The 15,491-nt window shown below is 38.5% G+C and overlaps 1 protein-coding gene across 50 annotated transcripts in view; it reads left to right on the top strand.

The window, feature by feature from the left end:
• Positions 1-15,491, top strand: part of LOC131689525 (cell adhesion molecule Dscam2) — a 172,782-nt gene that overhangs the window by 14,529 nt on the left and 142,762 nt on the right. For 45 of the 50 annotated variants that reach the window (XR_009305406.1, XM_058974668.1, XM_058974704.1 and 42 more), the window contains exon 4: positions 638-823. Coding sequence is in view for 49 of the 50 variants with exons in the window: in XM_058974668.1 (XP_058830651.1) it covers positions 638-823 (186 nt within the window). In the remaining variant the exon portion in view is untranslated. Of the gene's footprint in view, positions 1-348; positions 520-637; positions 824-934; positions 1,100-2,266; positions 2,438-3,377; positions 3,540-15,491 lie in introns of all 50 variants that reach the window. The other 5 variants (XM_058974711.1, XM_058974709.1, XM_058974710.1 and 2 more) reach the window with 4 other exon arrangements.

The following is a 15,491-nucleotide window of genomic DNA, read 5'->3' on the forward strand; positions in this document are numbered from 1 at the left end:
ACAAGTTGAAAGATTCTCGATGATTAACTTTATTCTTCTACCGCAGTATTCTAGTCTAGAGTAAATGTTTGAACAATGTTGGTATTGTCATACCAAAATTTTGCAGGTAATATGCACATACTTCAGATAAAACTAAATATAAAGCTACCAAAGGTTACCTTATGATCGATTGGGAAAGAACTGTGAAATATGAAAAAGCTGAAACTATCTGAATTGTCTGCCACCGCAGGTTTTCCGAGTGTGACTCGTTCTACTATAGAACTAAAAATTCGCGTTTTTCATGCGGTTGATCCTTCGAAACCAGTTCCCAATTCAAACAGTCTGCTGCACGCTTCTTCTCGATTTCAGTCATCGCTCAGTACTACGACGTGGACGTCAATAAGGAGTACGCTATCCGCGGCAATTCCATTCTGATGAAGTGCCAAATTCCATCGTACGTTGCCGATTTTGTTCGCATCGAATCGTGGCATACGGATCAGAACCAAAGTTTCTATTTGAACACGACCGAGAATGAGGAGGGTTCGTCAAGTTAAACTACCTGTGTTGATTGCTCACTAATCCTCCACCATCCTTTGAACGGCAATATTATTTGGTTTCATCACCGTAACTTTAATTATTTTTTTTGTTTGTTCGACAGTCGTTCAACAGTACTACGAATCCGAGGTGAATAATGCGTACGTAATCCGCGGTAATGCAGCAATCTTGAAATGTTCCATTCCTTCATTCGTGGCGGACTTCGTCTCCGTTGTGTCCTGGAACGATGACTCAGGCAGCGTTTATCAATATCTAGGCAACAGCAGTCACGTAGAGGATTTCGAAACTGGTTCGCTGTTCCAAAATTCCAACTACGATTCCTCATCTCGTACCTCATTCCTTGAATGTTTTTATTTGACCGCAATCTTAGTGAAAGGTATACTTTTGTTTTCGTTGACAGTTGTTAACCAATATTACGAAGCCGAAGTTGTCTCCGAGTACGTGATACGTGGAAATACGGCGGTGCTTAAGTGTAACATACCCAGTTTTGTGACGGATTTTGTCAAGGTTGAATCCTGGATCGGTAGCGAGGGTTCCGTCTATAATGCGTCCACTTTCGATACGGGTAAATCGTGGTTTTCGTCTAGGAAAGCCGACTAATGCTTAAAATCCCCTCCCAAAAACATGTTGAGTTGAAACAAAATATTTCAATTATTATTTTCGTTCCTGTTATGCAGTCATCAATCAACATTACGGCGCCGACATCCTGATGGAGTACGTTATCCGTGGAAATTCTGCTATTTTGAAGTGCTCGATTCCTTCGTTTGTGTCGGATTTTGTTCGCGTCGAAGCTTGGATCGACGAAGAAAATAACGAATTGCTTCACTCGGAAGACTACGGTTGTGTTTATTTACTATTTTGTTGTAAAATTAAGGATTCCCTTTCCGCACAGTTCCTAGTCGCCATTTTGAGTTCTGATCATCTTATTACTTTTCCTCAGTTATCAATCAGCACTACCAACCGGAGATATTGACAGAATACGTAATTCGTGGAAATTCCGGTATTCTAAAGTGTTCGATCCCATCCTTTGTGTCGGATTTTGTGCGCGTGGAATCGTGGATCGACGAAGAAGGGGTGGAAATGACGTTATCCGAAGATTACGGTTAGGCTTACCGCTGCAGCCTATAAAAACAAACGTTCCTTTCCTTTTTTAAATTTGTTTATTTTTTGGGTTTTCACCTTTTATTTTCACCATGTGTGATTTTTGAATTCCAGTGGTTAACCAGTATTATCAGTCTGGCTCCGAAGATGAGTACATAATTCGGGGCAACTCTGCCATCCTGAAATGCAAAATTCCATCTTTCATTGCGGATTTCGTCTTCGTTGAGACTTGGCTGGACAGCGATGGTAACGAGTATCACTATCACGAGGATGAAAGCTCTGGTGATTGCTGTGTTCTAGTTTTATGTCTTCCACGATCCTGAATTCCTTATTCGTCATAAGTTTCACTCATCCCATGATCTAATTTTTCTTTTGAATTGCAGTCGTCAATCAATTCTACCAAACAGACGGCGAAAATGAGTATGTAATTCGGGGAAACTCCGCTATTCTCAAGTGCAAGGTTCCGTCCTTCATCGGCGATTTTGTGTTTGTCGAAGCTTGGCTAGATAGCGATGGCAACGAGTACCATTACGATGCGCAGGAATTCGGTTATTGCTTGTTCTATTTGATTCATTCCATAGTGCCCTTCCCGTAGCCCACAAGTTTCTGTTATTATTTCTTTCTATCACAGTCGTTAATCAACATTACATCACCGAAGCTGAAAATGAATACATAATTCGTGGCAACTCCGCCATCTTGAAATGTAAAATTCCGTCCTTTATCGCGGATTTCGTGTTTATTGATGCATGGATTGATGATTCCGGAGAGGAATTTCGGCTGTCAAACAACGAAGAAAATAATGGTTAGGCGGTGGACACTTTTCAATTTTTTTTATAGGATTCCCTCTTCTCCTAATCCTCGGATTATAATTCTTCTAAGCCTGTTCAACTATTTATTTTTTCCTCTACCTACACCGGTTTACAGTCGTTATTCAAAGCTACGAAGCCGAAGCTGACAATGAATATGTAATCCGTGGCAATTCCGCCATTATGAAGTGTGAAATACCATCATTTGTTGCCGACTTTGTCGCGGTTGATCTGTGGTTCGATTCCGATGGAAATGAGTACTATCCTGGCGACGATAGTAGCCTTGGTTAGAGTCCGTTCAAATTGTTCTAACACAATCCTCAAGGTCCTTAAAACCTGCATCCGTTTTTTTTGTTTCAGTAGATGCCTTTTATTCTTTTCAGTTGTCAATCAGCATTATCAGATCCGAGTCAACGATGAATTCATTCTCAATGGGAATGCTGCCATTATGAAGTGTTTGGTTCCGTCATTCCTACAAGACTTTATCACCATCGATTCATGGGAAATTGACGATGAAATCGTCACAATTGACATGGAATCCCTGGGTTCGTTCGCTACCAGACGCAAAGTACCAGTTCCCAATCCCTGTCCTGTTTTAGTTTTTGTTTGTCTCGAATACTATTTGTTTTCTGATTGAAGTCTAAATAATGTTTCCCCAGTTGTGCATCAATTCTACCAAACCCGGTTGACCGACGAATTCGTGCTGAACGGGAACTCTGCTCTGCTTAAATGTTTGATTCCATCCTTCATCTCGGATTTTGTCTACGTCGATGCATGGATCGCCGACGATGGTGAAGAATACCACGCTAATGCTGGTGACTTCGGTACTTTTAACAAGCCTAGCCCGTTCGTGATATCCTAAAGATCCTATCCTTGAGAGCTTTTATTTTTCATCACGGCCAATGATTTTTCATCCTTATTCCCATCCGTTTGCAGTGGTCCGCCAGTTCTACAAAACTCGGGTGATCGACGAGTACGTCCTAAATGGAAACTCTGCCATCCTCAAGTGTTTGATCCCATCGTTCATCGCCGACTTTATTGTGGTTACGTCTTGGGTTGCGGACGATGGAACTGAGATCGAGATGAGCGACGATACTGGTACACTCTCTTCATCGAAATTCCACTTTCGACTGATACATCCAAGCTATTCCTCTCCGTATTACTTCAGTTTAGCACTACCTTGACATAGTTCTCTTGTTACTTTATCTATGCTTCCAGTGGTGAACCAGTACTACGAAGCCCAGGTCTACGACGTATTCGTCATTAAGGGCAATACGGCACTGTTCAAGTGTCAGATCCCTTCCTTTGTAGCGGATCACGTGGAAATTGTAGAATGGGCTACCACCGACGGGCAGACCTTCATGCTAGACGACAGCTTCGGTAGGCGTTCGAGTTCTATTCTAAATTCACCACCCTGCAGATTTCTATGTTTCGCATCAGGAAAATTTCTGTCAGCAGTTTCGGTTCAAAATTATGATCTTATGTTAGTATTTTTATGTTTTATCCTTTCCCAACGATCCTACCTCGTATCTTATTTTTTAGTTAAATTTTTATATCCCATCCAAACATTCCAGGGGCCTGACGGCCTACCAATCCCGACGTATCCTTCTTCCTGCGTAGCCTGTAGTTTAGGTTAAGGTCCTAGTACTCGTTCAATTCCGTTTCTGATCGCGATCCGACCACACTTACGACAATCGATGAAAGCGACCATATGACAGCCGAACAGCGATCAAAACAGATGCCGGCTGACAGGTGCAATTCCATGTTTTTCTTTTCTTTCGTTTCGGTTCAAAACAGGTTCGTGGTCGGATAAATGACAAAAGCAGCATGCTCTGGTCTCAAGGTGCATTGAGTGTAGGAATCATGAACGTGCGTTTCATTATTGTGATTGTTGCGTGTGTAGGTAAATCGGGGTGGAAACTTTTATTTCGTTTTGCGCGGAAGGTTTTCTCGAATTATCGGCCGAGGATATGGTTCTACCTACATGATATTGCCGTATCTGCAACAACAAACGTTTAATTGATATCAGCAGAAAAGTTTGGTATTAAAATGAGTGCTGATAAATATTACAAAAAAAGTTGTTTGTGCCAGCGCTTCCAATCATGCGTTGTAAATTTAACAAGTATTTACTACATGACACGATTTTTAAATATAGTTTTTAATTAATATTGTCCTGCATTTTAGTGTATTGTGGTACGCATGTGGTAACTTTTCAGCGCTTCTGTTTATATAAATTTATTTCCTCATAAAAGATAATTTGCTTTGGCAATTAAGTCACTTCGTGTAAGAAAAAAACTAAGGGTGGGATCAGGGATGTTGACGAAGAACTATTAGTTGAAATGTTATATCGTTGGTATCGTGACGCACAATATAAAACTGGTGAAGGATCATAATAAGCGTTTGAAAAGGTTTTTCAGCACGATTCTCGTCAGTTTCGTTTTCAACAGACAAAAAAGAGCTCTGATTTTATAAAACTTTGCTGCATTTGGTTTGTGCCCTTATTGCATCACAACTTTGTCTCTTACAAACTACTAAATCCTCTCCCATAACTTGAAATAATTTTATTGACTAGTCCGAAAGTACTTTCAATTGTCACTCTTGGTTTAAAAAACCTAGAGTTCAATGGATCAAATAAAAGGAAAAGTTTGATTTTTAGTGTTTCGGATTCACCTCGTCAATAACTAACACCAACTTAATGCTAGTTAAACAGGTCCAAACCAGCACCAAATTGGCGCCAGTTAGACACTGAAATCCAAAAAATCTCACATCTTGCGTGAACGCTTAAACGACTGAATGGTACCGAGTGATGCCTCGGTAGTGAGCGCAGACGCTCATGTTTGCTGATGAGGAATATTGAACCGAAACTGTCTTTTGAGATGAGACTTAAACGCCTGGTAGGGTAGAAAGGGGTCAAATAGGTATGGGGGTACAATAGGTATAGGGCATTATCTTTGCTATGTTATCGCAGAGGTCGCTCATCTTGTCTGAATTAGATACATGGTACAGAACATCGTTGACGGCTGTCATTTCGGCTGTTACCATAGATCAGCTGCATTAGTTACGCCGCGGCGTCGTTGCTAATGCTAATGCTAAAAACGAGTTTTGTGTTGGTTTTTCGATATCTTTGTTTTCGAAAAAATACGGACACCAACATGAAACATTCGCTTGGGGACACGATAGGTCAGCCGTTTGGGGGCACGATAGGTCACTACTGATCGTCTCACAGCTAAGCTAAGCTGAGCCGGAATAAACAACTTCAATTCCACACTCTGGCAACGAAAACGACACCGACGAAGTTATTCGCCGCTGCCGATAAAACATGTTTTTTCAACATTTCCTTTTGCGATTTCATGATTTTTAACATCATTTGCCACTTCTCATTTTCTTACCAGAATGACGTCAATTTAATTTTTAAGTAATCTGCAGTATTCATACTCTTCAAATAAAAGTTAAACCGCTGATGTTCTAGGGGTGCTTTATTTAACCTTGAATATAGTGACCTATCATACCCCCAGATTTTCAAAACATCGAAAAAAGTACCATCGCCTTATTTGATTTAGCTTGAAAAAAGCATAAAACTATTATCGCCGTTGCCAGATGTATAACCTTTCCAACGAGTATTTTTTGTCAAAATCTGTGCCAAAGTACCATCGCACGAGCTCGGCAAAGAATACTGACCTACTTGACCCCACTCTATTCTACTATGCAAAAATTCCCAATCGGGGAAAATTTGTGGACAACACCAAAAACATTTATTTTTGTGCGTGACACAATATCTAACACTTAGGTTTTTTTGTGTTACGGATTCTTCTCGTCAGTAACTAACACCAATTTAATGCTAGTTAGATAAGTTCAAACCAGCACCAAGTTGGCGCCAGTTAGACACTAAAATCCAAAAAGTCGTCCATAATGGGTATCTGGAGATTTCATTGTTTCGATCCTCAGGAATCAAAATATATTAGTTCAAAATGTCGTTCCCCGTATGCGGTCGGCGATTTGTGCCGTGCCATGTCTTCTCATTATTTCCCTGAGCGGATGGAAAGGGAAAAGAGGAGAAAGGATTTGGAATTGGAAGGTTGGGTAAAATAACCACAAAAACAAATAGCAGGTAAGTTAAATTCACAAGTAGTTCAAATCGCCTGCGAGAAAACTTAAAGCTCTCTACCGCATTAGATAAGGAACTTTAGTATGTCTCTGAGTTTCAGTCGTCCAAACACGGTGTTGTCTATGTAAAAACATCCCAAAACTCGAAATCACAACTGCACTACTGCTTGTCAGTTGCATATCAGATGATATGAGGTTCCGTAGTCGGATTCACAGAGATCGCATGAAAATAACTCAGCGCGCTGAATAGTTGCCGTGTGAAAATTGAGTTTGCAGTAGCTCGTTAAAGTTCTGGTTAGCATGCCACAATGGTGTGTGTGTTAACCATCCTATCTCCCACTAGCTGGTAGTGATTTACTGAAAAAAGATTTTTGCATGTATTTAAATATGTTCATGCAAATAACTTGGTTCATAGATTTAGGTAGGTGTTAGCTCAATTGACATCCCGATGACCCATTTCCTGTACAGCGCCGGACATGTTCCGAGGTCATCGTTCCAGCAACCAGCCCCGCCTTAATGTAATGTTTATATCAATTGGATTTTAACATTACAGTAAAACTTTCGATTCCTTACGTAAAGAAGAAATCGACGTGTATTTAGTGTATTTTAATATATAAATGTAATGTAACGATCATAAACGATTAAATTCACTTACTCAAAAGATCTTCCATACTTAACCTTCTGGCGAATACGCTGAATTGTATGACATTGGTAGTACACATTTGGAAACTTATTTCTCAACTTTGTTTAATCGAATATAGTATAGTGAGTGTCTCATTCCCTCTTGTAAAACTCGCTTACCGCTGCTCATCTCTTTCGGCATTTCGACGCCCTCGGTTGACCGTCTCATAGAAGAGATTTCTTTCACCAAACCCTCAATTTCCATCGGAACTCGTATATGAAACGCTCAAGGGATTCTACAAGCTCGAATATCAACTACCTAAAGCAAAAATATATATAATATAAATTAATTTTATTAAAGAAATCCCTAATTCTATAATCAACTAAGGCTGTCTGACGATTCTAACGCAGAAGCTAATGATGTGACCTTCAAGAATACGTCAGACAACTTCAATTGACCCCCCTAGACACCAGTTAGGCCTTACCAAGCTGTAACATGGGTGGCGTTGTGAGAGCTGCCGAATAGGAGTTGAGAACAGTTTGAAACAACATCTGATGTTGTTCCAAATGTATATGATCGAAACACTATGTTTTGGATCCGCCATCGAGCCTAGTTTGCATACCGTACATAACTAGGCTCACTGTTCTCCGTTCACTCACTGGTTAGCATGCCGCAATGGTGTTTCGAAAAATGTGTTGGATTTTTCGAAATCACACGACACGGTTGTACTAGAAACGCTTTCGTTTGGCGTCACGTTTGTAGATTTCTCCAATAATCGCGATGCTCGGACGAAGCTCAAGAGTTATTCGATGAGGGTTCGGTATGCGATCACTAGCTTGGATCGTGATTTGTCCGAGCTAATGACTTTGATTGCAGCCTGACTATCGAAAAACCAGTTTATAACATTACCGGACAAGCGGTGTTAAAAGGCTGATTGTACCCCGCACATAACGCGAGGATTTCTGTATGGAATACAGTTCCAATCACATTTCACAACAGTAGACACCAGCACTAGCACGTCCGTCCATCAGCGAGCCGTCAGTGTAACAGGCCACTTGCGTTTGTTGTTGGCTCTCCCTATAGCTAGACAACCACTCCTCTCGAGAGGGAATCTTCACATGGAATGTCCTGTAAGTAAATCTAATATCTCTTGGAGCAAGAATTTTCGTGCAATTGTGTTAATCCAATAGATGTATTTGGGTTTGAGCTCCCAGATCTTTCCAAAAGTTCATCTGCACTACCCGAAGGCCATGTACGCTTCCTTGACTCTGAAATCAATATGAGCAGACAAGTTCAGTTTGGAATCCAATAAAACTCCAATAACTTGATCTGCACACAGTTGACACTGCTCAGAATCAGAGAACTACAAGAGACTAATTTCGGTTCTTATTCGCTTCTGCGTGAAAAGAACTATTGAGGTTTTGTTTGGGTTAACTGATAGTTTTACTGGTTGACACCACTGTTCAACAGCTCTTAAGGCTTGTTGCATTAAGTCAGCGATTGTTCCGATGCAAAGTCCAGTAATTAGTTTTTGGTAATCCTTCGCAAACCCGTAGGTTGGAAATCCGACCGCATTGAGTTTCTCAAACAACCGGGTGCCATGACAAAGGTGACAGAACGCCACCTTGAGGACAACCGCAAAAACTTCCGTATCTCTGGCTGCCTCAGTGACGAGCAAAGAATGCGGTTATTAAGCATTGCGTTCACCCGACCCGAGATACACGCAAATATCCCATGATCGCGCGTCGCTCCCAGAATAGTCTGGAAGGACACATTGTCAAAAGCACCTTCAATATCTACAAATACACCCAAGTTAGATTCCTTCAGCGAGAAGGCCTTCTCAATGTTGTAAACAGCATCGCGAAGCAGAGTGATTGTGGATTTTCCACACTGATATGCATGGGACATTTTGTGCATTCAACTAAACTAAAGTCCCTTATGTGATGATCGATTATCCGTTGAAAAACTTTTGAATTAGGTTATTCCTAGAAAATTCTGTATATTCCACTATTGATTTTCCGCCAAAAACTAAGTAAGCAATTATAATTATTATTTCACTTGGGACCAACATATTACCAAGTTTTGGAAGTTTGAAATAATGCGCAACGCATCCTTTCATAACCATTTTTTCAGTGATAGTCTCTCAAAATTCAAATTTCGTAAACTCACCGGAGAACCAGCTGTATGTGATCGCATATATGTGCGATTTTGCCTTCTGTTGCGAGCTGAACAGCATTCAAGTTTCGGTTAGGTATGTTAGTTTTACCCCACCCGAAATCGCAAAAAAAACGCGTGGAAAAAAAACTGCGGGAATGCCATTTGGTACCCATATGGCATCTGTGCAGTGCGATGGATACGGTACTGTTTGTTCTTCCTGTGAGATTTGTTTATAGGGAAGAAAGTGTGAGAAACGCGAAAAATACATTTTCTTCGCTTTTAGCCTACCAATATTCGTTGAGCAGCGTCAGTCAAATTTCAAGAATTCTTTCCAAATCGAACTTTTAATTAATCCCTAACCAAACAATCTGTGGTAATTATCTTACATGAATAATTTGAATCCCAGATGACGAACTGACAGATTTAATGCACGAAGTATCCAAACGCCATCTGATTAACAATATCTACCATCCACTGAGCAATACTCACTGAGGAACTTTTGTTTATTAAAATAAAAATAACTCAGTAGCACGATAACAATCAACACGTAAATCACACAGATTGCAAAAGGTAACCGCCAAATATGACAAGTTCATGGTTACATGTTTACCACATCCAACTGGCTAGCCAGAAATTGCTTATGTACTTTCGTTCATACAGTCCGAACTTTAAATTGTATATTGCAACATGATATATCTTGATAGTAACGGTCGCCATTCGCGCGGCGTCTCGTATATGTACTTTCATTGAAATTCTCTTCGCACGACTGAATGAACTCCGAACAAAAACCGTCGCCTCGGTCGCATCGGTCGTGGAGCGGAAGCGTTTACTCATTCATGGAGTTTTATTGGCACGAGGAAGAGGGGTAGAGCTCTGGGTATGGTAACAAAACCATTTCGACTGGGAATGTGTTCGCTGCTGCTGGCTCTATTCACGATTCGCGCTAAATTTGGGTCGAGAGTTTTCATTGTTTTGCCCGTACGTCCTATCGTTTTCCCGCTCGATTGAAGATAATCGTGGGTTATGCGCACTTCCAAAGGATGCGCCAATAATGAACGCTCGAACGGGATGTTCAGAGCATGAATCATTCAACAATAGGGTACGCCAGAATTTATGTTAGTAGCAGTTTTGTATAATTGTTTTTCGAATATCGCCACTGATGTATGTGGGTTTTTATAAATTTGGAGAAAACCCATAAACGTTTTAACAGATGATTGTATTGATTTACAAACCGATAGTCTTATCAGGGTAAGATTGTGTTTTTGTTAACACAATATTGTGTTTGCTGTTAACATGTTTCGTTTTTCCTTAAACCTGTAACATTGTATGGAACATTTGAAGAAAGTCAATGCGACTATCTTTCTACATGTTGCTCATTACAAAGTATAGTTTTCTTTTATCAGAATTGACTAAATTTTTTCATGAGTAACTTCCATAATAAAAGTTGCATTGATATTCGTCCAATGCCACAATCTATGTTAGTTAGGAATCGTACGATTATTTCGATTTTCTTTGCTAAGTTTTTTAGTAACTGTGATTATTGCTCGCTGAATTATATTACACGTGCGTTTATATTTTGATGCGGGTGAACTGTAAATGTAAATGATCCTTAAAAAAGCGTTTAATAAAAGTATTTTACAAAAAGCAAAATATCTAGCAAGAAAAGTGAACAAAAATCACGTATTTGAAATTAGCTTATGAGAATATTTATCTTTCTATCGCGAAGTTCAATCATGTTTCTAGTTATGCTATTATCAATTCGTGTTTTTGTTCATGAACTAGTTCACAATTCTGAGAACATTGTCAATGTTGATTCGTGATTTTACTTCTAGATTTAAGAACATTTTTACGGTTCGGCTATACGACGTAAGCAGATCCGTGATGCATTACACTTTAATCACGATCTGATTTTCATTGTTGTGAATAAGTTCACAAAATCGACCTTCCCTAGATATGTGCGCTTGAAGTATTGCACAAAATTCGGAATATTATTCGTGAATCTATTACAACCTCGTCAGCTAGTTCCTGTTCTAATCCCATAATGTATTGGTCACGATTCACGATTCGTGTTCATCAAAAATATCACACAACACTCGCAATATTATTTATGGATCGATTCCTGCGTCGTGAATAAGTTTCTGATTCAAAGTTTATTATTTACCATTCATACCGTGAAATAGTTCCCAATCTAGTTCACGTGTCATGCTATTTTGTGCATGTGATTTATTTGACAAAAATCGGAATGTTATTCATGGATTTACTATTGTCTCGTAAGCTGATTCAGGATTCGTCGTATATTAGTTACTATCAGAGGAGGGGGATTAGCTAGGGCAATTGCCCTAGCGGCCCGGATCCTTTTCGGAGCCCGCATTTTTATCACAATAAAACTGGATGGATAGACGAAGGTTAGAGAAAAAATACGTATTTAAACAAAAAAGAAATTTGTGTTCGTAATCGTAACATCATTTATAAATCACTTTGTATTCATGAAACTATTTGTTTGTCTACAAAACTAGTTCACACTAACAAATATATGGCGCTTCCGCTTTTGGTTGAGATCATAGCTATTATTATTTTCCCTGTATTAGCAAAGCAAAATCGTGGCACTTGATCCCGTAGCGGAGCTTGACATTTTTCAACTTCGCAACCGTATTACGGTTTTTCCAGTATAATAAAATTTATTATGCATGAAGAAACGAGCTCTTGATTGAGTAAGGATTCATGTTTCGGGTAGCTCACGAATACTTTCCTGATCGTTTTGATGGTTGCATTCCATAATTTGGAGTTACACTTTGTATTGTATTGTGTATATCAACTAAACCAGCAGTTGTATTGTGTATATCAACTAAACCAGCCAAGACTTTAGCAATTTCGACTAAAACAGCCGAAAATGGTTAGTTGGGGCATCGCATAGACCTTGATTGAGGTTTTAGATGCCCAATTTCTGAACTTCAGGAGAATACCTTCGAATACATCGGGTATTATACAGACTAGGGTGTCCCAAAATGACATCATGTTAAAAAAGTCATCGGGCTCACTTCTTAAATGAAAGGTTAGGGTATTAGGAGCTCTTTCTTCTTCGGAGTGAATTTGCTAAAATGCTCCCTACTGGTGGCGAATTTCAATCTTTTGAAAAATGGGCCGATTTTGGGTAAAATTTCAAATGCATGCCTCTAGAAGCGCTCCTGAATTACCTTAGATATTTTTCAGAATTGTTTTGTTTTCTGAAGGACCTAATGGAGAAGTTTGGTTAGTTAGTTTGCACAAATTTTGAATTATAAGAGCGGCAGAGCCATTAAAACTTAGTAAAAAGTAGAAATTTTTGGTGTATTCAGTAGTTTTTCTGCAAAACTGGGTATCTACAATATTTTAAAAGTATAGAAAACACTTCATATAGTTGAGCCGAATAAAGGGGCGTAATTTTGCTGAAGAATGTGTATAGCTACGGCCAATGGGGTATGAGTTATTTAAGTTTTTGTTAAATAACCTTTTGACATTTTATGATATTCATCAAAAATAACAAAAAAAACTTAAGTGTGTTTAGTCCGCATATTATTTTTCAGAAAATAGAATGAAAATGATGAAAAATGACGTTTTTCGCTTGTCTCTAGTACATCAGAATCGGTTTTTATGAGCATCTGACGATTTTTTTAAAAATTATTTTGTACTAATAGCACCCTAGCAGTTTTGAAAATCACTAAAATCAAACCAAATATGTCGAGTTAATGGCAAGTTATGTCGCATATTTGAAGGCTGAATTGATTGGCGTATTCACATTTTATATATAAGTTCATATTTCCATGTTAGGAACCTTAAGGGAGAGAAAAATGCAGAAGTATGAGGTGAGTGTTGAAAAACTGATATTTACTGTTTAGATCACATAATTTCAAAATAGTCAAATTTGGGGCAAATATCCTCGAAAAAGTTTTACAACAGAATACAGCGCATTTTCTGACACAATTATTTTGTTGAAGATTCTTCCTAGAAGTAATTATGGAGAATAAACTTTTCAAAAAATATTTAGAGACTTGGCATCATTAGCAAAGTTATCATTATTTTTATAATTTAAGTTACAAAAAAATCATAAGATGCTCATTAAACCTCGTCCAAACATACAATAGACGTAAAGAAAACGTCATTTTTTATCATTTTCCTTCTATTTTCCGAAAAACAATGTGTTGTCAAAGCACATTTGAACTGATTTACTTTTTGGAACAGCATTATTTTTGATGAATTGCTAAAAATGTCAAAGATTATCTAACTAAAACTTAAATAACTCATACCCCATTGGCCGTAGCTATACACATTCTTCAGCAAAATTACGCCCCTTTATTCGGCTCAAATAAGTGTTTCCTATACTTTTAAAATTTTGTAGATACCCAGTTTTGAATAAAAAATACTGAAAAACACCGAAAATTTCACTTTTTACTAAGTTTTAATGGCTCTGCCGCTCTTAGAATTCAAAATTTGTACAAAGTAACTAACCAAACTCTCCATTTGGAACTCCAGAAAAATAAAAAATGCTGAAAAAAATCTATGACAGTGCAGGACCACTTCAACAGGCATAAATTTGAAATTTTATAAAAAATCGGCCAATTTTTCAAAAAATCAAAATTCGCCACCAGTAGGAAGCGTTTTAGCAAATTCACTTCGAAGAAGAAAGTGCTCCTAATACCCTAACCTTTCATTTATGAAGTGAGCCCAATGACTTTTTTACCATGATGTCATTTTGGGACACCCTAATACAGACATTAGTTAAGACTATGGAACCTCAAGTTTGAAGCTTCAGAAAGATTTTCAGTGCGTAATGTAATCTTAAAATTTGCGATCTTTCACGAAGTTTTACGAAACCTTACAGGAACTCGAGGCATCGTACAGGTCTCAGATGGCACTGTAGAATGGTGTAGAAGATGTAGGACAATTTGGAAATCGTTGGATATTTTTCCTAAAAGAAATATTCCAACTTATAATTCTGTAACAGGTTTTCTAAACTTTCTTGGTCCAATTTTAGTTTCGATTCATTCGGAATACCTACGGGATCTGAAACATATTCTTTCGCTCTTGTGATAGATAAGTATTTTTTCCTGGACATGGTTTGAGAGAGGCTCCTGTTTTGAATAATAGTATTAGCAATGACATGAAACACTTTACCCTTTCGACAAAATTGCGATTTAAATTTTTCTCAATGTTTAATATTGAATTCTTTTTAGTGTGATCAACATTGCTAGAATGTTATCTTTATTGATTCAAAATTCAATTATTCAGGTTCCTAACGGATCTATCATGAAGAGAACATCAAGTAGAGGCGGACGTAGTGTAGTTGGTAAATCTATTGCCTTATACGCAATTCACCTGGGTTCGATTCCCAATCCCGCATATAGGCTTAGAGATTTTTCTAACCCGAAAAAATTACCGCAAGATTGAAACTAGATTAAGATCACAATAACAAAAATCAAGTGAAAACAATAATTTAAATAAAGCATTGTGGAAATTCGAAACCTTGAATTGAAAATGAGTTTGAGTGTTTGTTGCCCGTTCCAATTCAGAGAAAAAACAATATTATAAATACTTCCGGTAATATTATTATTGGTAATATAGTATAATGATGATGATGATATGAATATAGATACATCACGGAAAATAAATTCGTGCAATGAACCCACTACTGACCGTTCATCCGCATCAACAAACCAACGTGGATGATACACTTCGTATAAACATACTTTCAGCGCAGGACTATTTGTGAAATCCAACTGATTCCGAGTAGGAAGCAACAAGTAGTATTATTCTACACAAGTCCTCACCATTGCACGTATACTATCGAAGCGAGTTCTACTTTTCACACATCCCACAGTAGTACGCAAAATAATAATACCCGCTTTCGTCATCCCGTGTTGATCTCTCCCCGCACTGCTCAGCTGAGCGTTCGGTCCATTGAACGAGACAGCATGTCGGGTCGATGTCAACCTCGTCTACCCACGTGCTACGAATCAACGACCACGTTCTGCTCTCTATAGCTGTATACAGGCTATCGTATAACTATGCAGTTTTACTTTTTGTGTAAAGTTTATCGGCCCCCTTTCGTAATCGTGGTTGGTTCATTGAGTGGATTTTAGCGGTTCCGAATTAATACAAAGAAAAACTTCATCACAGAGAGCACCGAAACC

Source organism: Topomyia yanbarensis, chromosome 3, assembly GCF_030247195.1.
Source record: "Topomyia yanbarensis strain Yona2022 chromosome 3, ASM3024719v1, whole genome shotgun sequence".
NCBI lineage: Eukaryota > Metazoa > Arthropoda > Insecta > Diptera > Culicidae > Topomyia > Topomyia yanbarensis.